General features: G+C 36.0%; 1 protein-coding gene across 3 annotated transcripts in view; it reads left to right on the top strand.

Annotated features, from left to right (window-relative positions):
* Positions 1-20539, top strand: part of BMPR1A (bone morphogenetic protein receptor type 1A) — a 74132-nt gene extending 53593 nt beyond the window's left edge. For 2 of the 3 annotated variants that reach the window (XM_059476800.1, XM_059476801.1), the window contains 10 exons: positions 8084-8246; positions 9426-9528; positions 9949-10048; positions 10826-10925; positions 11734-11878; positions 12718-12910; positions 13271-13568; positions 14055-14230; positions 14730-14860; positions 15921-20539. In XM_059476800.1, the coding sequence (XP_059332783.1) occupies positions 8084-8246; positions 9426-9528; positions 9949-10048; positions 10826-10925; positions 11734-11878; positions 12718-12910; positions 13271-13568; positions 14055-14230; positions 14730-14860; positions 15921-16046 (1535 nt within the window). In that variant the 3' untranslated portion in view covers positions 16047-20539. The remainder of the gene's footprint in view (positions 1-8083; positions 8247-9425; positions 9529-9948; positions 10049-10825; positions 10926-11733; positions 11879-12717; positions 12911-13270; positions 13569-14054; positions 14231-14729; positions 14861-15920) is intronic. The other variant, XR_009418862.1, reaches the window with a different exon arrangement.
* Positions 20540-22197: the final 1658 nt, after the last annotated feature.

Here is a 22197-nt window from a genome sequence, read left to right as displayed (position 1 = left end):
TTTAACTCCCCTGTCAAATTGGGTTGAATTGAAAATATACATCCCTGGTTGGGTCTCTGTGTAAGAGTGTTTGCTGTCCCAGCTGTGCACTCCTCCTGCGTTTAAGTACACAGAGCTTTCCAGATATTTTCAGAAAATAGAGAAAACGAATTTGGTACTGCCATTTAAGTACTTGAGTATAAAAGGGTTTATATTCTCATTCCATACTTAGATCAATTACTGCTTAGTGCTTGATTTTGAGATATTGTGTGAGTTATTTACTTTCAAGAATAACAATTCAATGAACCCATTAAAATGGAGAGAGGAGGAAGCCTGGTAAGTACCCAAATTCTGATCTTTTTGTTTTGTTTCTGGTGTGAATCTGCAGTATTAGATTAAAGAATATGGCAGAGCTGTCTCTCCAAAGCCTGAGCTTGATACGTCTGCCTGGACAGAAATAGCCCAGTTTGGGGTGTACTTGCAGTCTGTAATAGATTTACAAATATTTGCAGGTAGCTGTAAGGTGCTTAGATTAGTTTATGGGAATAAACTGAAGGAAATTTCATTGAGAAATTAGGAAAGAAATTTTGACTGAATATGGTTAAGTATTACAACAGGGGCTGCCTGGGGAAGTAGTGCAATATTCATCCTTAGAGGTAGTCAGAACTTTACTGCAATGACTGAACAACCTGGTTTGATGGAGAAGTTGGTCCTGCTTTGACCAGGTAGTGGTACCAGGTGACTTCCAGAGATCTCTTCTGCTCTAAAATACTGAGACATAATGTTTTGCTGTGGAGCTTCTTCTATTTGTATTCAAGCAGTCTTGCTGCTTCTGGTGGAGACCAGCTTCTTCCCTTGTTCCCTTGAGGAGTCTGGGAGTAATATGCTTTGTTCTTTTTGCTGAAGTCATGGTTACTCCTCTGCATTTGCCAATACTTAGCATTTTAATAATAAGCAATAGCAACTGGAGAAAGTTTTTTTCCTCTCTAGATTCAAATAGAAATAATAATACAAATATACAAGTCTTTTAGTGGCTTAAAATTAAATTACATTAATTCCTTCCATGATCATAGTGATTAATAACAGTTCATAACTTACAGTAAGTAATATAGATAAATTAAGTTTAAAGACTGAAAATTATTTTTCAGCTTCCAAAGAAGAAATTTCTTTATCTTAGAAATTTTCCTGACTTTCAAATCAATACTGAGGGAGTTCTGAAAGCCATGGAAAAGTTGAGCTTATTGAAATGTTGTTAGTTCTTTGCAAGTTGCCTAAGGGCTTTTCTTCAAATGTACAAAATATGCTTGGTTTCCAGGGGTGGTGAGGAAAAAAACAGTCAAGTCTCTCTGCTTTTCCCTAGATTCATGGGGGAGGAAAGAATTAAGATCATAGTCATAAAGCTTTTGAAATTTTTATAGGAAAGAGACCATCTAAAGTGAAAAGTTTAAACCATTGAAAAAGTAGTTTCAACAAGGAAAATATATGCAGCGTGTTGGAAAAATGCATCATAAAGCAATCAACAGAGGAGAAAAAGATTCATTAGGAAGAATTGAAGAGAATTTGTGTGATTTACAGAAAAAGGAAGGAAAAGCAGATAAAGTAGAAACCAGCGTGTGTACTTTCAGTGTCTGGCATCCAGGTTAATGGTTTGCTCTCTTGGGGTTTTTTTGGAGGCTTCTTCAGAATGTTAGGAATTTGAGAGCTTACCAAGACATGAGAGAATGATAAAAACAAATGTGTCTGTATAGCTGCATGTATACATACATACCAGATTCCTTAACAGGTAACTTGAAAAAGCAAGTGGCTGCATGTGTTGATTACTGTGAAAATATTCTTACAGTAACAGCAGAAGCCAGAGGCAGTTCCATGACATTACTGGTGAGCAGCTGCAGTGTCTCAGGTTGGTACTATGCAGCACAGGGACCCAGTGGTTACCCTTTGGGTTGTGTCTTTATAGCTTTGGGACTTCTTCACTTACTTTGAGAAGTAGTCAGAAATAAGCCTGGGCTGCAGATGGCCTGATTTAATAGCAACCTCTTCAATTAAAACATTTTGTATTTCCTTTCTTGCTGTGGAAGACTTTTGCAGTAGCTTTAAGTCTATGACTTGCTCTGCATCTTCGTCCGCCTCCTTTTTCTGATCTAAGGCAAGAGGTCTTGGGCTTCAGCCACTCTTTTGTGGCTGCACTAAACAGGTTTTGTCTTCCCAGAAGTGCAGGGTTTTCATGCAGAGATCCACTTTTATTTCCAAGTAGAGTATTTCTTTGTTGTTATAGTGCATTGATGAGCATGCCTGATCAATATATGTAACAGTAATAAAGTGCTTAACATCTACTTAAACATGTTCTCATAAATTTGGTTCTTCCTTGCTGGCAGTTTACTTCCCATGTGGTTCATCACACATTTATGTATTCTTCAGAGACACCACAGAAGACCAGTATTTTAATCCTTGTAAATTAGTTGACTAAAAATGTATTAATGCCTCTTGATATGCATAAAGATAGATTAAACATCAAATTTAAAAATAATTAGCATTAATATTAAATATTAAAATGGATTTAAAGTTGCCACTGTTAGTGAACTAAAAAAAAAATCTGTTGATTTTAGTTCACTGCTCTAATTACTTTTATTCAAATACTTTATATAGATAAGGTATATATTAAGATATATTTTAAAAACTTTATGCACTTTCTCAATTTCAGGTGAAGTAGTTAACTAAATTTGAATGTATAAACTAATCTGAAACAAAATTCTAAAATCTATCAAAGGAAATTACAGTTGTCAGTAGCTGATTCATTATTTGAAAACACTGGTTCTGTTTATTGGTGATTTCCCCAATTAATGGCTGCATCTGTCTTTAAAATATGGGCAGCAACCATTTTCTTATAAGTTTGTCTGATTAAAATTCTTCCAAGGGATTATTTAAAGTTGATCTATTTCTTTATTAAAATTTCGCATTTAGTTTTAAGTAACTTTATTCTTTAAAAACCCTTTTAATTTAAATTAGAATGCAGTGTACTTTTTAAGAAAAATGAACAAAATTTTCAAGTCTCTGGCTTTTATATTGAGTGCATAAGAACAGAGCAGTCTTCAGAAGTGACTTCTGGGGAAGGGAAGTGGGAGCAGAGGCTGAGGACTGCAGGCTGGGAAGCAGAGCAGGCAGGGGCTGCCTGTCTATGTTGAGCACTGATGGAGCTCCTGGGAGAGCTGGAAGGACAGGAGAAAGGTTTTAAACCTCTGTAGTCTGGGAACATGCTGTGATTTTTAGGAACCAGTTCTGCTAGATGGAGCTACCTCTAACATGCCTGGTCTTTGGAGATCACAGCCTTGATATATAAGAAAGCACCATAGGGAGAACTATGGTTACAATGCCAAACACAGAGTTTGGAGAAGCATTGAAGATACTTTTTTTGCACTCATACAATTTTTCTGATTAAAAAAAAAAAAATTGTCTTTGAAGAGCAAGTGCCAGTGTTGTATTCAAGCTCTGTCAGTTGTACTGAGGTTTAATTCACATAACAGAGCATGTTAAATCATTATGAAAGTTTGTGATAGGCAGGAAGGTGAAATGTGCTTACTGGAGTGGGGGATTTTGCTGTATCTGCATTTTAAAGCAAGAAAAAGTAATTCAGAGCTACCACATAAAAATGTCAAGGTATGCCTTTTTCATAAGGAAGGCATGTCTAACATAAAGAGCTCTGGTACAACTTTCATCTTTGATGGAAAGAGCCTAGTGGCATCAGCACCAGGAGGGAGGCAGGTGAAGGGGCTCTTCTGACTAAGATTCTTCTTACTTTTATATTGAATTTCTTGGAGTTTACAAGCATGGATCAGAGTAGCTAGAAAGAAATGCCTCTAGCACCGTGCTTCTGCTAGGACAAATCCCTTTAAAGGATTTTGTAGTCTGCAATAGAAATGTTTTTATGTGCAACACCTGTATTATGAACTCAGAAAGCTATCAAACAACTTGACTGCTATAGGCCATATTGGACCTTCCTTTGTGGAGAAAGAGAGCATACAAGTAAGTAAAAAATTATAGGCATCATTAGGCTTTTGTATTTGTCTTCTTACACTAACTGCTGTCTCTGCATTTCATAGAGCTGGTTTTTATGGGTCACACAAATCTTTTCTTAGACCAGAAGACTTAATGAAATGATATCTGTATCCTGGCATTGAGTTGCAAGCAGGTTAACTCGGGTTTTAGTGATTAGTAACACTGCAGTGTCACGCACAGTACATTTTTAAGATTTATCCATGTTAATATTCATATTTGAAGCGTGCTTTCAAGTAGACTTAAATTTCTAACCTGGTGAGATTTTTAATATCCTGTGCTTCTTTGAAATACATTTTATAGTCTTAAGTTATTTTCTGTGACTGGAAGAAGCAGTGCTTTGAATAATTTATATTTTTGATCAAAGGCTGGATATGATACATTGTAAGGTGTTGTTCTGTTTTAACAATTTGTTTTATTATTAGCTTTTGAAATTTTTATTTATTTTATTAATATAAAGTTTAATTTTAAACAGAAAACCATTTAAGTGTTATCCTGTCTGTAACAGTTGTTCACACTTGTAGAAATCTACAATGCATGCAGTGTATCATGGGGCAGACTAGGAGACAAAATCAGAATTTGAAGTCCCATCAGCTTTTTTCTCATCCGTGTCTTACACTGCGGTGAAGTCAGGAGAATGTTCCACCCTTACTCTGATGTTTTGTTGAATGTTGTAACTTGGTAATGCAGTAAAATGCACATTACAGAGCAGTTTGTATGTTTAGAAGTCTAAGATACTGTAATTCTCAAGGCTGGATAAACAGGCTGGAAGTGATCTAGGATCTTGAACAAGCTCACCAGTGTGTCATAGCTCATTTATTGATCATGTGTATTATTTTGCCTCACGAGTTCTTTGCAGTTTGCAGGTGGAGGTTAGGAAATAGTAGAAAGGAAGCTTTGCTGTGCCTGAGGTCTCTGGGTGCTGTGTTTCAGTGCACAATACACTGCACTTACACCTTTGAAGGTTATGTGAGATTTGTGTATGTATGTTTGTTAGCTGTACTGCAGAGTGACAACTGCAAGTGTCATGGAAAAGAAGAGATTAATTGCATCATCAAGTAGTGTAGTGTCACAAGATCCTAAAACATGATCCTCCCTTTGCCTGTCCTGTTCCCAGGGGAAGATGCAGTGGTGTGAATGTCTGAGAGCTGGAGCTCTGGGGGTGGGGATATAAGCCTTGGAGCAAGATGTTCTTTAGGCCTATCCTTCATTCTCTCTTGATCATTTACTCAGTATTTATTGACCAGGAAGAGCAGCAATGAAGCATCCTGTGAGTTCAGGGCCTTCATTTGCCCTCTTAACATCCCAGGTGGATGGAAGCCAAGTCTTTCCATGCTTGGCTCCCACCCCCATACCTGGCAGCTTTCAGATGGGCACTAATGAGTCCTCAAGTGCTGAGGATGAATTGCAGTACTGCAGTAAAGGATACAGTTAGGTATCCTAGGTGGAGGCAATTAAAAACTCTTTCGTGAAGTAATCCCAAACTTCCTCAGAATTTTCCTGTTGTCTTTCCTGGGTACTCACTAAGAAGAGTTCTGCTTACAGTCTTAGGAAGTAAAAATGCAAGAGTGAAATTATTTTTTTCCCCCCTCCTTTGTGCAGTTCAGGTATTACCTGTAAGATGAAAGCAGGCTACTGTGGAGCTTTACATTACAAAAATAATGAAATTGTAGTCTGTTCTTGCTTTGAATAAAAATCTTTGCCTATAGAAACGGAACAAAATACAAAGATGCTATTTCTTTGAGAACACAGTTATCTATTTTGGATTTTATGTGGGAAGTGTTTTTCATAAATCTTGTAATGCAATCCATCTTAATAAATGAAGGGGAAAAATGTATTTCATGTCACTTTTAGTATAAAATGTTGGTATACCTGTAGTCATGCTTCAGTGTTAGTTTACAGAGAATTATACTGCTTTAAAAGATGCCAGACATGCACAAAACTGTTGTTCTTTTTGTTCTGAGCTAGGAGAAGCCATGCTTTAAGGGTTCCTTGAATTGCTCATCTAGTAAACTGAAAAAACATTGCATTCAGTGATGAGGGTAGGCAAATGGATGAGTGACTGTAAGACACTGATCATAAAGTACCATAAAAATTTTTAACATGTGGAATGTTCCTGAAGATAAGAGGGATTTATAACACCAATTGTGAAAGATAACTGTATTCATTCAACAAAATCAGAAAGACAGTATTTGTACATATGCTTTTGTACAGTGGCTTTTGCTTTAAATATTAAGTAGAATTACCTGTTCTCTGAGCAGGTAAGGATTTCTTAAATGTGAATACTGAATGTTTTGTGATGTCTAGCAAAATATTCAAACTACCTTTCAATTTATGCTGGGAAGAAATATCTAGAAAGAGTGGAGGGTGGATGGAGGAGCTGTTTCAGTTGTGCAGGATTCCTCTTGGTTAAATCAGAAACAACTAAATAACCTACTGTTACTCTAGGACTGGATCTTGTTTCTTGTGAACAGTCTGTACAGATCAGGACTATTTAACTTGGGCATTACTGAAATACTCTTTGAAGACTACATATTAAAGAAAGCACTGCTCTGTGATGCCAGTGTTTGGGTAAATGGTGTATTTCTCAGGATAGTCTCTTATTTGTAACCAGAAGAAGCACAGTTGCATTACTTTGCTGCATTGGACAGTGCACTAGGTGTGCTTTATTAACCAGATGAGGAAATCTGCAAGTCTGCTACTTTCAGTACAGTAGGATCAAATTTCACAAGTGTTTAATTGGCACTTGTCTGAATGACACAGTGGATGTTACAGCAGAGTGATGCAGTGGGCTCTGTCTGCACAAGGTTTTAATCAAGTTTTTCTGCACATATTTCAAGCAAGGTACAAGAGGACACTAATGTTCTCATCACTCTGCAATTCATGTTTGCTAGGTTTGACAGGAAGCCCAAGAATCTGTTTGAAGACACTCTTGAGTTTCCTGGTCAGGTTTCTTTTCCTTAGAAAAACTGAAATTTTTATTGTGACCTATTGTGACTTATTTATGAATAACTGAATTTGTAAAAGCTTCTGCTGGCCCTGACTGGCTGCTGACTTATCTTGCCAACACTGAGAACAGGGTTCTCACACAGAACCTTGCTATAATTTGTGCCAGTGCAAGTGATAATTTGTTCACAGCTCTTCTCTCTGTATTTGATTCATACCTTGAGGATTTAGAGCCAAGGTGGTGGACAGAAAGAGATTAAAATTGTGTATGATAAAGCTGAAGGAGATGGGTAAAGATGTTCTCATCTGATACAGTAATCACATAGCATATTCCCAATGAGGCAGACAGTGTTCATCATTTTTATTCTGGATGTTCTTTACTAAGAAGAAAATGGATGTTTTTTCTGAATGCCTAGATTCAGAAAACCACTTGAATAATATGATCAAGAAAGAATGATGTTTAACTCTGCTACTGCTGAGAAACTGAGGGCTGCTTGGAACATGATGCAGCCCTATTTCTGTTCTGTGAAAGCTCGTTTGGATGGATGTTAGTGTCATTTACTGAAATTTAATTTGCAAACAAGATTTACCTTAGCTGTGTTTTGAAGTACTAATGCATACAGAGATCAAAAAAACCAAGAGATTTTGGAGTTATTACTGCTCTTCCATGAGACTGTGAATCTATAAAAAAATTACTTCAGAAAATTAAAAAATTGCATATTAAGTATGTTCAGTCATGCATAAAATTATTCTTGTTGTGGTTATCAGGCCATCAGCATTTTGGTTTTCTGAACACATAAATGAGAGAAACTTTCTTCAGAAAATTCTAACCAGTTACACCACTGCTTTCCTGCCCTACCTTGAAAATAGACAATATATTTCTGTTTATATTGATTATATATGGTTAGAAGATCTGCTGTTAAGGTACAAAATATGTCAGCTGGGTATTTCTGGAATAAAATTATTAACTCAGATTTCTGTTATAATCTTAGGGGAGGAGATTGCCTTGTATACTTGAGTTATATTTATAACTGTTGTTGTCATGTTTTGCCTATAAAACTCCTGAGCAGTTGTCAAAGAAATGCTAACTTGTATTTTTTGTGTCCAGGTCAAAAGCCAGACAGCATGCTTCATGGTACAGGAATGAAGACAAATTCTGACCAAAAGAAACAAGCAAATGGAGTAACACTTGCTCCAGAGGACACCTTACCTTTTCTTAAATGCTACTGCTCAGGACATTGTCCAGATGATGCTATTAACAACACATGCATGTAAGTGTTGCATTCAGGATAGAGAGGCTCTTTGAAGAATATAATTTTGGATTTTGAGAGAGCAAACTGCTTCTGGAGGCTGACCAAGGTTTTCTGAGGTGGTCTGACCATAATTGATTATGTTCTGTGAGTGCTAAAAGCCATGGTCATCTCTGTTTTCACCACACCTTAGAACAATTTACAACTGGTCATTTTAAGCCTAGCAACTGCTTTGAAGGACAGAGGTTTTAAGTAACCCTGTGGTATTTTATAGCTGGGGGAGTATTAAGTGACCCAAATTTAAGCCTTCTGACATGACCACCTGTTTGCTTATTTCTTCACCTAGTAGTCAAAAAGGTAGTGTAAACAACATTTACTGAGAATTCTTCTTGTTACATGTTCAGTAGTTACAGACTATGAAAGAAAGGCAGGAGAAAAGAAAGAAAGAAAAACCTGTGGACATGTAGAGACAGGAGGGAAGTTTTATCTTTGACAGGTACAAGAATCCTAACAGACTCATGCATGGGTTATGTGCTTGCTTAAGGTGGGTTTTTTCATGTTTTGAAACGTCCTTGTTTTTCTTTTTTTTTTCTTTCCATTTGCAATTCCGTGTTCAAGGCTCTTCTGTTGTCTTCCTTAGGAATTAATATACACAGTTGAAAACATATTACTTGCTCCTGTACTTTGAGTCTTCACTTTAACATAGGTTTCAGTTTCTCTGAGGTGTCACTTGGCAGTTTCTGTGGAACCCAAGGAGGTAGAATAAACACTGCTCTCTTTTTAAATGTAAACACAGGCAGTAACTTACAAACAGTTTTGAACTGAGAAAATGTTCCAGTATTTTGTCTTTCAAGCCTCTTGGTATTTTTATTGGTTTGTAATGCCCTCTAGTGTGTGCAGTGTGTATATGCCTTACTAATTTTTGTCTGACCTAGCAACTGATCGGCCATTGTGCTGATAATAAATCTATCAGTTAAAAACACACAGTGTCTACGTGCAGGGTACCTTATGGCATTGTGCTTTCCACATCTGCATTTCTTTGAATGAGTGTAAATAGATTTTTGGCAAACAAAATTATTTCTAAACTTGTTTTCCTTAATATCTGTGTTGAGAGGAATTCTTAATGGGTTCATGGTCAACTAATGCTGAATATTAAATGACAAACATTCTGGTAAAGCACACGTGATATATTTCTTGCAGAACTAATGGGCATTGCTTTGCTATCATTGAGGAGGATGAACATGGAGAACCCACACTTGCTTCTGGCTGCATGAAGTATGAAGGTTCAGACTTCCAGTGCAAGGTGAAAAAATGAGATTTATACCAGAGCCATACTTCTATTTCATTTTTGTGCCACTCCTTTTTTTTGGTCTAAGAGCAGTATTTATTTAACTGGTTAACTGGTATATGGTTAACTGGTTTTGACTAAGCTCAAGACTTTTCTCATGTATGAAATAGCAACTTAAGTAGAAACCATCTGTTTCTGTGAAACAATTGAAAAACGTCTCATGAAATATAAAAAAATGCAAGATGAAATGTAGGCTCAGAGATTAGATGCTGTCTGACTGCCACTGCAGAGTGATCTCATACATTAAATGGTGTGGTTGAAGTCCTTTTAAATAAAATAGCTTACACTTTTGTCTGTGCTGTGTTGTAGCTGTAGTATCTCCTGTCCCTGTTTTAGCTTTAAAATCTGAGTGTTCATTAAATTCTCCTTCAACAGGACTCACCTAAAGCGCAGCTGCGCCGAACGATTGAGTGCTGCCGCACTGATTTCTGCAATCAGGATTTGCAACCAACATTGCCCCCTCTTGATAGTACAGGTAAACACCTCTTTATGTTCACACTGCTGAGAAGTGCTGTGTAGGTTCTGTTCTTGATCAACAATAGAAATAAGGGAAAATGTAATTACAGTATTGCACAAATCTGGGTTTTGCCTTACTCAGTAATTTTTATATGAAGATCTGTACTTCTCTTCATTTTCTATTTTCAGTTTTCCTTTTTTGACACTTTCAAGTTAATCTTTTCCTCAATCAGTCACTCATGGCATTTTCGTTCTTGTTCTTAGTGCGTTCATATCTTGACTGCATGTGATCTTCTGTTTTTATTCTGTTTCCACAGTCTGATCTCTTTTTAAAATGTTTTTCTTAATCTCTGCTGTGCTTTTACCATTATGAATGCCATCGTAAAAAAACTATGCAGACCTTGTTAACACCTCTTCATTGCAAATTCATTCTCTTCTTTCTGTTGTTCCCAGTGAAAATAGTTTGTTTTCATGTGCTTACTCATTCATTGCTAGGCAAGTTGTACTGGTCTAACTGTTGCTTTATATCTTCTCTAAATCCTTTATTTATTTTCTAACAAGCTAGGAAGACTCAACCAAAACCAACAACTCCAAAATCTCAAGCTGAATTTTTTTTTGTCATCCAAATGAATTTATCTTTGCTTTTGTGGTATAAATACTTATTTTGATATACAATATATGAAACCATACCTAAATAAACTGTTTACAATATATGTTTAATTAATAGACTTTGGAAACTCTCTTTTTTTTCCTTTCTATTTTTTTTCTTCCTTTTTTTTCTTTTTTTGTCAAATAGATGGACTTTTTGATGGCAGCATTCGTTGGATGGCAGTGTTGATTTCTATGGCAGTCTGCATAATTGTCATGGTCATCTTACTTAGCTGCTTTTGTTACAAGTAAGAAAGCACTTTCTTTATTGGAAGCATTTTTAATTTTGCAAATCAGCGTAAACAGAACAGTTATTTTGCTAATGTACTCAGTTATAATCATATGTAGATTGAAAACAGTTATAACCTAATTTCACATTTCTGTGGGTAGCAGTTTCCATCACTGGGTAAAATGAAATGTTCACAGCAGGGAATTTAAGTGAGTTTGATCCTTTCCTCTGGGTACAAAGTATTTACAGTTTTGCAAGCTACATATAACTTCAATGCTAAAGCAGCTGGTAAACAGGAGTATCATCGTGGTCATTATGCTTTTGGGTCTTCAGTCACTTTCAATAGCTAAATTTCATCTGCTTCTGAGATTTTCTGCTGAGTTTCAAAACTAATTGTCCAGCTGAGCTAAGGCAGTTCATTCAGGTGCTTCTGTTAGCACCAGCCCTGTGCTGGAGGTGATCAGTGTTCTAGAAGTTTCCAAGGCTTGTGTCAGCCTCAGCTGCTGTGGTTCAAGGTTCCGTCTGTTCATTTAACCCAAAATCAGCAATGTTGTGCTGGTAACTGTGGCTGAGAGTTGAGTATTAAAAATGGTGGGTTTCCCCCTTGCTGATAATCAGCTGACAAACCTGTACATGCATTACAAAAGCTTCTTAACATTAGAAAGCTATATAAGTTACATTTCAGGAAAAGAAAAAATACAGTAACATCTGCTTCTCTGTTTTTTCTTTTGAGAAAGTGTGAATATTTAAATAGCTCCTTTCCTAGATCAGTTTGTTACATATTTTGAGTGTTTTGGAGTTCATCTTAGCTTGTGTTACTTTTGCAGACATTACTGTAAGTCGATGGCAAAGAGGCACTGTTATAATCGTGACCTGGAACAAGATGAAGCATTTATTCCAGCTGGGGAGTCATTAAAAGACCTTATTGACCAGTCACAAAGTTCTGGGAGTGGATCAGGACTGCCACTGTTGGTTAGTCATACACTTGAGATTTTTCTTCACTGAATTTCTCTCCATCACATGCAAAGTTTGGTTTGGATCTAATGCCTAGAAGAAAGCTGTTTGTTCATACAAAATGCTGATTATTTTATAGGCCATTATGATGACAGTGAAGTACAAACTGAACATGTTTAAAGCCCATCTTCACATAGTTAATTAAAGTTAAGTGCCAGATATGTTAAAAAAAATCTGTTGGCATCAGCAGAATTCAAAGAAACCTTAGAGCCTACAGCTATTAGGATAAAAATACAAGAAATGGCTACTATAGGTATCAAATTGAGTGAACTCAGAGATTTTTCTTTCTTAGTATCAACTGACCATTAAAATAGAAAAGCCAGAGAGGGACTTCTTACAAGGGCATGTAGACACAGGATAAGGGGAAATGGCTTTAAACTGAGTAGGTTTAGATGGGATATTAGAAAGAAATTCTTCACTGAGGATGTTGAGGCACTGGAACAGAAGCTGTGAATGCTCCATCCCTGGCAGTGTTCAAATCCAGTCTGGATGGGGATTTAAGCAACCTGTTCTAGTGGAAGGTGTCCCTACCCATGACAGAGGACTTGGAAGTAGATGATCTTTAGGGTCCTTTTCAACTCAAACCTTTTGTGATAATTATTCATAATTTTGTTCATTCACCATCCTATATAATACTGGCATAAAAATCAGCCAGTGAGACAGATGACTATTTATAAATCAGAAATAAAATGCAAGAGAACATAACCTTCAGTTAGAAGTTGAGATGACTTAAATAGTTTTGGGGTTTTTTTTATAGCTTGGAGGCAGCAATAATGAGTCCAATTTTTTTTTCTTAGGTTCAGCGCACTATTGCCAAACAAATTCAGATGGTGAGGCAAGTTGGAAAAGGACGATATGGTGAAGTGTGGATGGGCAAATGGAGGGGTGAAAAAGTGGCAGTCAAAGTGTTTTTCACCACAGAAGAAGCCAGCTGGTTCAGAGAAACAGAGATTTACCAAACTGTTCTCATGAGACACGAAAACATCCTCGGTAAGGCAGCAGAACATTGCTCGGCCGCTACAGGGTGCAGGAGGAGCTCTTACTGGGTGGCTTGAGGGGTCTTCTGTGGAATCACCAGATGGATTATTCCTTTATTATGCTCTAATGAAATGTTACTCAAAGTGTAGAATTTTGCTGCTTTTGGTTGGAAATATATCTGCAGTCTCTTTTCTGGAAGGCTGGACTGGTAGCCTCACATAGAGTTAGAATCAGAGGTTCTACATGGTTAGTTTTCATAAGGACAACATGTATTTTCTGCTACAGTACAAGAAAATACAGAATTAGCACTAAATCTACTACACAAAAATTTTATGTACAAATAAATAGTAACTTTGTTTATACATTTCATAGGTTTCATAGCAGCAGATATTAAAGGCACTGGCTCCTGGACACAGCTTTACTTGATCACGGATTACCATGAAAATGGATCATTGTATGATTTTCTGAAGTGCACTACTCTGGACAACAGGGCTCTGCTCAAACTGGCCTATTCTGCTGCGTGTGGCCTGTGCCACCTGCATACAGAAATCTATGGGACACAAGGCAAGCCTGCAATTGCACACAGGGACCTGAAGAGTAAAAACATCTTGATAAAGAAAAATGGAACCTGCTGCATTGCGGACTTGGGTCTTGCAGTCAAGTTTAACAGGTAACAAATCCTCTGTCATGGGAGAACTTTCATGTCATTTTTTTATTTTATATACCAGATACCCAGTTTAAAAAGGCAGATGGAATCATTTAGTTGTTTGCTTTCAGGGTTTTTTTTCCAGTTTTGAGGGTAAAATGTAGTTCTTGAAAGCTGGTAAACATCACAATAAAAATAGGTTGTTAAGAAACAATGAAAATACCCTTATGGAAAATAAAAGTTTTGTAGAGGAAATGGACACTAACTTTTTTATTCAAAACTAGCCTTTCATAGTAATTGCAGTCATGTAAATTCTTCATAGAAAATTTGAACAGCATATAGGTAGTTGAAACTTAATTGAAGATGTCATACTTTAATAATATTATTAAATACTTTTATTAGTTTAAGTTCTATGGAGATAGAGAATTGTCTTTTTAGTGGCTGTGCCATACAGGATTTCATACCTTGTAACAGTCCACAGTTCAGTAACTTGCTAATGTTTTCATCTAGTGACACCAATGAAGTTGACGTTCCCTTGAACACCAGAGTGGGAACGAAACGTTACATGGCTCCAGAAGTCCTGGATGAAAGCCTGAATAAAAACCATTTCCAGCCATACATCATGGCTGACATCTACAGTTTTGGGCTGATCATCTGGGAAATGGCTCGGCGCTGTGTCACAGGAGGTAAACTTTTCAATATTCTGTGTAAAATCTACCAGGCCCTTCCCTCACTCTAGCAGTGCTTCACCAGGAAATAATATAATTAGGTTACTGTGTCATTAGGCCTCTATTCTTTAAAAGCAGTAGTAATAGTCTGATAAATATTTTTGTGACTCATCCTGGCTTTTCTTTTCTTTTGTATCCTTATGCATCTTCACCTGTATTCTTCCATCTTATATATCTATGTGCTTCTTTGTAGCATGAAGTAAATTAGAAAAAGCTAAAGCTAATATTTGGTATCAAAATCAAAGGCATTACAAGGAATTATCACAGCTACTAAAGTTAATAATAATAATATTGGAGCTTTTATGCTAAATTGTTGTTGTAGTGAAATTTTTGGATTTTTACCACAGTAAAACAGCATGGCAGAAAGTTAGTTTTTGTTCCTAGCTACAGAAATCCAAGAGTAGATATGTAGATTTATTTATTTTATTTGTTCTTCATCTTTCACAATGATCTCCAGGTATTGTTGAAGAGTACCAGTTGCCATATTATGACATGGTGCCAAATGATCCATCCTATGAGGACATGAGAGAAGTGGTGTGTGTCAAACGCCTGCGCCCAGTGGTATCGAACAGGTGGAACAGCGATGAAGTGAGTGTGCTCAGAGAAAAAGCTGCTTCAGTTTCTTCATTAATATAGAGTGGCATTTTAGTTTAATAAATACTAAAATGTTGTAAAGTAGGACTGCATTCCCATATTCTGATACTTTGAAAACCTCATAGCAATAATAGGAGAAAGACATGCTTGAGATCAATTCAAAATACTGTACTTTTTAATGTATCTTTTCAGTAGTCTGAGGGGAAGATACCCTTAAGCAGCATGCAAGTATATGAATACTGCTCTACTTGACATCATGTATTTTAGATAGTGAAATATATTCAGAGTTTAATTGGAGCAAAAACTTAAATTATTTTAAAATTCATTTTATTAGTCTTAATGGATATAGCTTTTTGGTTTGTGGCATAAGATATTTCATGAAAGGTAAAGCAGTTCCTTTGTGGAATTCCTCTTCCCTTTTTTCCTTTTTTACTGTTACATCCCAGGACAGTTAGGGATAAAACTAAATACTCTCATTTATATGTGTTTTTAAAGGGCCACAGCTTGAACACAGTAAAAAAGACATAACTATTTCACATAGCAAATTAAATATGTCATATCCATTCTTCCCCAAGTCCCTGACTTCTATGAATTCCCAGTTTTGACCTTTTTTTTTTTGACTGCTGAAAGAACTTTCGTCCCACCTTCATTTTCCCTGAAAGAATTTTCTATGGTTTTGCAGCCATATATGTGGAGTTATTTCTGTTTATTGCTGCCATATTTGTATCACTGTACTTGAAATTCTGGTAATGCATCATTGAGAAAATCAACACTTCCATTAGTCCCAGCTACCATAATACTAGGCAGTGAGGGGGTGGGATAAGAAAGATTGGCATGTGGATGTTGGGTTTGGGGTGTTTTGGGGTTTTTTCCTTCAGTAGATCTCTTTATAAAAATAGTTTTCTACCAACAGTTTTGCAGAAAATTTGGAAGTTGCATGTTTTTGAACTTGAAAGTTCTATAAATAGAGCTTGACAGCGAAGCAGAAGTATAACTTTGGATGTAACAGTTGTTTCAATAGCATGCCTTTGTTTTTTCTTTGTTTTTTCTGCAGTGTTTAAGAGCAATATTGAAGTTGATGTCTGAGTGCTGGGCTCATAATCCTGCCTCAAGGCTCACTGCCTTGAGAATCAAGAAGACACTTGCCAAGATGGTGGAATCACAAGATGTAAAGATTTGACATAGGAAATTGACTTTGGAGAGCAAAGCTGGACTCCCTAGATCTTTTCACTCAAACGTGGGTGAGGAAGATAAAAACAGAGAAGAGGAAATAACTGAGATTCAGTATATTTTCTCAGCACACTTCTACAGGCTGCTAATGAAATCTTTCAGTACTTCATAGACCATGATGCTGAGAGCCTCTATACACTACGTGCTACATATATGGACAGCCTTGAGAAAATACACGTTTTGTTTTGGTTTGAGCTGCATTGAGACTTCAATCATACTTAGTGAGTCTCCAGTAAAACTCTGGGTACTGAATTGAATGTTCAGATTACAGTGCTTTCTGTGAAAGCCTAACAAGCTATATGGATTCAACAGAGATGGAGAATATAAGCTTTTTTTTTTTGCCTTCTACCTGATAAAACCTAGTCAATCCATACCAAGTTCTGGTGAAACAGCCTGTAGGTTATTAATCTGTTTGTGATACTACTCAGTTTAACAGTTCTTTATGCCTTTATGTGTGTGCCAGGATTATTTTGCTGTCATTTGGAATATATAAGAAACCATTTAAATGAACAAAGTTTTATGGTCAGGGCTCCATGCATTTTGTGGCTCCACAATCAGAGATTTGCTACCGAATCTTTTGCCATTAAGTTATCTTCAGAAATCTCCGTTTCAATTTTTTTTTCTGTTTTTTATTTGGTCTCAAGGAGAACTGCAAAAATGTGAACCATTAAGTAATTAAGAAATGGCTACCTGAATCTGTAAGGAGCTTAAAACAATCTCTTCTAGAGATGTAGGCTGCGTTGGTCATCTCACTTGCAGTCTAGAGAGAGCTTCATAATTGGATCCCTGATATATGTCATATTTTTTTCACAGTGCCACATGCAATCAGCATTTTTGCCATAGAATACTTTACATCTTAGCAGAAAGACTGATGGTGATGTGTTTTGCCTTCCTGCTGTATTGGGACTCTGATAGGTGTCTGTCAGGCTCTGAATGTCTTCCCATGAAGGAAGGGATTTGTCAGCTCTACCCTGTGCTCTTTCATCATTTGACAAAACTAGGCAGAAGGTGAGTTTTTAAAGGCTTGAGAGCAAGTCTGGTCTACAGACACAAAAGAGGGAAGGCAGGAAGCTCTGGGTGGTCCAAAGATGAGAGAAAGCAGTAAAGGGTCAAGACCAGGAGAAGTGAGTATGTGAACTGTTGAAGATCAGATCCACAGCATGCAGAAGATTTGGAGCTGGGTTGCTCTGATGTAGACACAGGAGGCCACATCTGTGGGCCACTTAGTGGAAGTCAAGATTTGAGACAAGGTAAATCAGTGGGTGTTGCAAGTTCTAGTTGAGTTTGGGAGGAATAGCATTGAAATTAAATCATGAAGATACAGTAAGTTAGCACAATTGTGAAACTTGTTTTTATTGTGCCAACTGTTAAACCTGCATGAGAAACTGAAGTTCCACCATTTTCACCACTGACCCACAAAAGGTGTATAGAAGCCAGAACCCTCCATGAGGTTACTGTAAAGTAGAATTATTGATTTATAACTCCTTTGGCACTTCTACTTGGAAGTTAGAAAATAGTACCATAACTCAAGTTGAAGCTTCAAAGCATGAATCGTCTGAAGATTGAACACACAGTATTGGAACCATTGAGTCTATTTGATAATTTAAGTGCCTATAATTTTGTACTGTAAATCTTGTTCTAGATAACTTTAAAAAGGGAAATTATTTATACAGTGTGTTTTGTGCTTTAGTAAAAAAAAACAATAAATACCCAGTCCTAGGTACATCTGTACAATTAGATATATGCACACACACACACGCCATAGTTGAGATTTGAAGAAAAAAGTTAAGAATACCAGAATTGATGAAATTGTTAAAACTTCAGATTGATTTATGCCAGATTATTTGTTGTCTTAAAATATTTACATAGAGAATGTTTTGATGTGTTTAAATTTCCCTTGAAAATACAACTGATACAAAGCAATGTAACACAGAAGTAATGTGATTTGTGTACAATTACAACCTTTTAGCATGTTACCTTTTTGTTTTAATCCTGTAGTTCCCATAATGTAAATGGTCAGGCAAAAGATTGCAGTATTTTTATTTTCTATTGTGATGTACAGACTTTATTTAACAGTTCTACATATTTTATAGAAAACTAGCTATTTCAAGGGACTTTTTTTTTTTAAAATAAAGTCATTACTTTTGTTTAGTAATGCCTTTAAGTATTAATATGTATTCTGGCTGAGAAGTTCATAGGTATGTCAACTTTAACTTATTTGAAAACAGCAAGAGATTTGTGATATTGTGCCACAATCCTCATGATAAAGGGCTCTTAAAAAAAAGTTTCTCCGTCCATTGCCAAGAAATTTATGATGATTTTGAAATTGTTAATCATGTCTTCGCACATAATTTTTGCACAGGTAGTTGGAAAATTTTTGGTATAAGCCCAAAAAAGTAAGGGATAAGCTTTTGTTTTTTCTTCTCTAGAATTTTTATCAATAAGAAGGAAAAAAATGTTTATGTAGGTACCCTGCTAGCTTAAACTTTCAGAGCATGAAGATCTGTCTAAATTAACCCCATCCTATGTAGAATATTGTGTCATTTCTTTTAGAATTTGCCACATCATTTGCTGTAAACATGTTTTGTGAATTTTTTTAATTCATTTTTTCTAGCTCTTCAGGAAGCCCCTTTTGGAAGTATGAATTTCAATAATTTGTAAATTTTCACTTCTTTTCCATTGTTAAGTATTGCAAGGCAGCAATAGGATGGTTAGACACCTTAAGACCTAAATTGATTTTCAAGTTTACTTTTAACATAGAGGGAGCCTACTGCTGCAAAGATGAATTTTTTTGAGAGGGAAAAAATCTTTTTTGCCTTAAACCTAATTTATCAGTACTTCAGTTACTCTGTTCATACTCAAGTGTATCATGCATGTGTAGTTCTTGCTTTGCTGAACAGCAGCTGCCTTGATTCTGATGCTCAACAAAACATTAACACTAAAGAATGTCTATACTGATACTTAATCATTTTGGGGAAAAAATGTGCTCTAAGCCAGCCCATTAATTTTTACCTAACTAAGTATAATTAATGCAGACTCCAAAGGTAAGCAGTTGCTTTATGCAATCCTGTAGTGTTCAGAGGAAGCCTTTAAGTTCACAGAGGGTAATGAGATTCTTCTGTTGGACTTTGATTAATCTCATTTTTGGAGGTCAAAGTTTTAAGCATTTGTCATTTGAAAAAATGCCCTCCAGAACTGGCAAATGTGGTTGGTTTTTTTGTTTGGTTGATTTTTGGTTTTTTTTTAAATACAAAAATCAAATGTGTGGAAAATACCTTGAGAATACCAAGACACTGCTTTGGAAGTTCTTAAACACTCAAATGGAGGGATTTTTGTGTTTATTGAACCTGTTCCATGTGATTTTATATGGAAATAATTGGAGTTACTTCATTTGTTACAGCACCTAAAAGGAACGTTTTTGTGTTCCTGGTTAACTTGTAAATTCCACCAGAAATATGGTATTCCTATAGAGAAAATTTGGCTTACATTCTGAGTTTATTCTGAATTTTACTTAATAGAATTTTTCCTCAAGAAACAGTTTTCCCAATATCCATAATTTCTTATGAATTGTTTTCTTTATTAGCCTTTTTTGAGGTCTTGAATGAAATGTAAAATTAATATTTTAACTTACCTCCATAATAGTCTAGAATCAAATTTTAGATCTTGATCTAAATGACCATTTGAATGTGTTTAAAAAACAAATAATTTGGATACATTTCAACTACTCTGTCTTAACAGACTGTATTTTAATGGTCTAAAAGTGTTTGAAGAGCAGAGATATAAAGTTAATAAACATTCTTTTGCTATTGCAGATATTTTTAAAGGGAAGTTACATGCTCATCTTCTGTGAAATGTTAGAATGATTTAGCCTTTGCTCCCTCTCCTGACAGTGCCTCTGAGTTAAATCTTCATCCTGTGCCCACAGTCTTCATTCCTAGTAGGGGTGATGTCTAAAAGCAGCTGGCAGTGTTGCACAGTCCAGTCCTTATGGAACCATGGTGCTCAGCCTTGGTTGTACAGCAGAAGTAGAGGGCACATTACTTCTGGTTTTTTGACAAATCTAATGTAATTGTTGCTTTGTGATATTTTACTGTTTAATGCAATTATAGAAGCCCACATCATGTAGTGTCATTTGTGCTCCGACATGACGTGCCCAAAATGAAATGTACTATATTGTATACAAGAAAAATAAATAACATTGTAGTTAACCTGGAGAAGATGTAAATAAAATATGAAAGAAGAGTGGAACAAGACAAATGGTCACACTCTTGTGTGTGTTATATGCCAGAAGTGTAGAATACTACTTTAAAAATGTAACACACTAATGTATTTTGTACAGCATCTGCTTTAGAAGGTGCCTTATTGAGTTTACCATGAATTGCTTGTTCTGTACACAGATTATGTCCAATGTATCATTTTTAAGTAAATAACCTTATTTTAGTACACATTAGTAATGTGTTTTGTTACTATAAGATTTTGCCTTAAAAATGTAATGATTTGGAAATCCTAATACTGTAACTAAATAATTCCCTACTTTTTCATACCTCGTTTATGGTTTTTTCCCCCACAGTCTCTGAATAAGTTGTTAATTATTACTTTTATTGTTCAATGATATTGAAAATTATTTGGTGCCAAGTTCACGCTCTTTATTCCTTGCACAATATTTAAATTTGGGTGCAACAGTAAAAAACGACGTTTCCTTCTCCTGATTTTTATCCCTGTGTTACATCAAAGCCAAATACAAGTCAAAATCAAATAATACTTTTATTTGAACACAGGCAGGTTCCCTACATGTTGGTTTCATCCATATAAATTTGCCTCAAGTTTACCAGGTAAAAACAGAAAAAGTAAAGGGATGGGGAATTTTGTAATTGCTTTTTGTTCCCTTCATGTACAACCTTCTTTTTTGTGTAATAGTATCCAAAATAAGATATTTGAGTTTAATATGTGTATGTAGTGCTTGTTGCAAAAATATGCAGGTGCTTCTGTATATCCTGCTAAATTTGCTCTGGTTTTTCTGATTCAAGCAAATGAAGACCAGTCAAGGGGATATCTCACCTGTGAGAACTATGAAGAGAGTGTCAGAATTTGTTTTCTCATTGCAGAAATGTAACAGCTTCTACTCCCCGTAGAGTCCACCTTTAGTTTACAAGGAGAAAGAAGTAAGATCAGTTTCTGTTCTCTTTTTGCATTTAATCAGGAAAAATATTAGATTTAAATACATGTTTTTTACAGTAGCAAGAAAGATTTTATATCTGAACATCATAAAAACTGTTACCAATATATTATAATTATAAGCCTTAGTTTGTTTTCCCCATACAATCAAGTGTTAAATTCTTGCAGTATAGTTCTGGAAAGTGCTGTGGAAAGATCAGCAATGTAGTTTCAACTTTCCTGTCCTTAACACATAATACCAGGAAATTAGACTGCACAAAGATTTGGTCTCCCTAAATTAGTATCTTGGCAAAGCAAACCTTTTTCCTATGATTGTGGCTATTTTGGAATGGAATGTGTTCACTGGTTGCAGTGGTCATGGTTGGATTCAAAACTGGGATTTCATGTTAGAGTTGCAGGAGGACATAAGGAAAATTGTGGGTAAGTGTTTGCACCTGTCCGTGCTCTAATGAGCAGCTTTTCTGTCCATGGAATGGCCACACGGTGGGGCTGTGTCCTAAAGAAAGGATTTGGAAAATAAATTGGGGAGTTTTGAGACATGAAAATAAGTTCTACTGCCTGCTACCAATAAATACCAAAATGGTCTCCATTATAAATGGGTGGGTTTGACCACTATGCAAAATGTTACTGATGAGTTGGCATCAGTATCTAAGAGGTGAAACAGCAGTAATGTGTGAAATGTGAAACATTTCAGTGAAATGTGTAAACACTGCACATGGATGTTTTGTGGGCATACCAAAAAGCTCTCTGAGTAATTAGCAAACTGAACCGCAAGCTTTTATAGAAATAGCAGAAGCATCACTAAATTCAGAAAGGATCAGATATAATACTATTAATTTCCTTGATTCCTTCTGCATTTTATCTTCACCTTTCCCCAGAGCACCACTTTGGTGTTTCTCACTGATGGTAATGCAGTAGATCAGTAT

Source organism: Ammospiza nelsoni, chromosome 8 (assembly GCF_027579445.1).
Source record: "Ammospiza nelsoni isolate bAmmNel1 chromosome 8, bAmmNel1.pri, whole genome shotgun sequence".
Taxonomy (NCBI): Eukaryota; Metazoa; Chordata; class Aves; order Passeriformes; family Passerellidae; genus Ammospiza; species Ammospiza nelsoni.
Note: the sequence above shows the minus strand (reverse complement) of the source record. Positions and strands in the feature narration are given on the sequence as shown.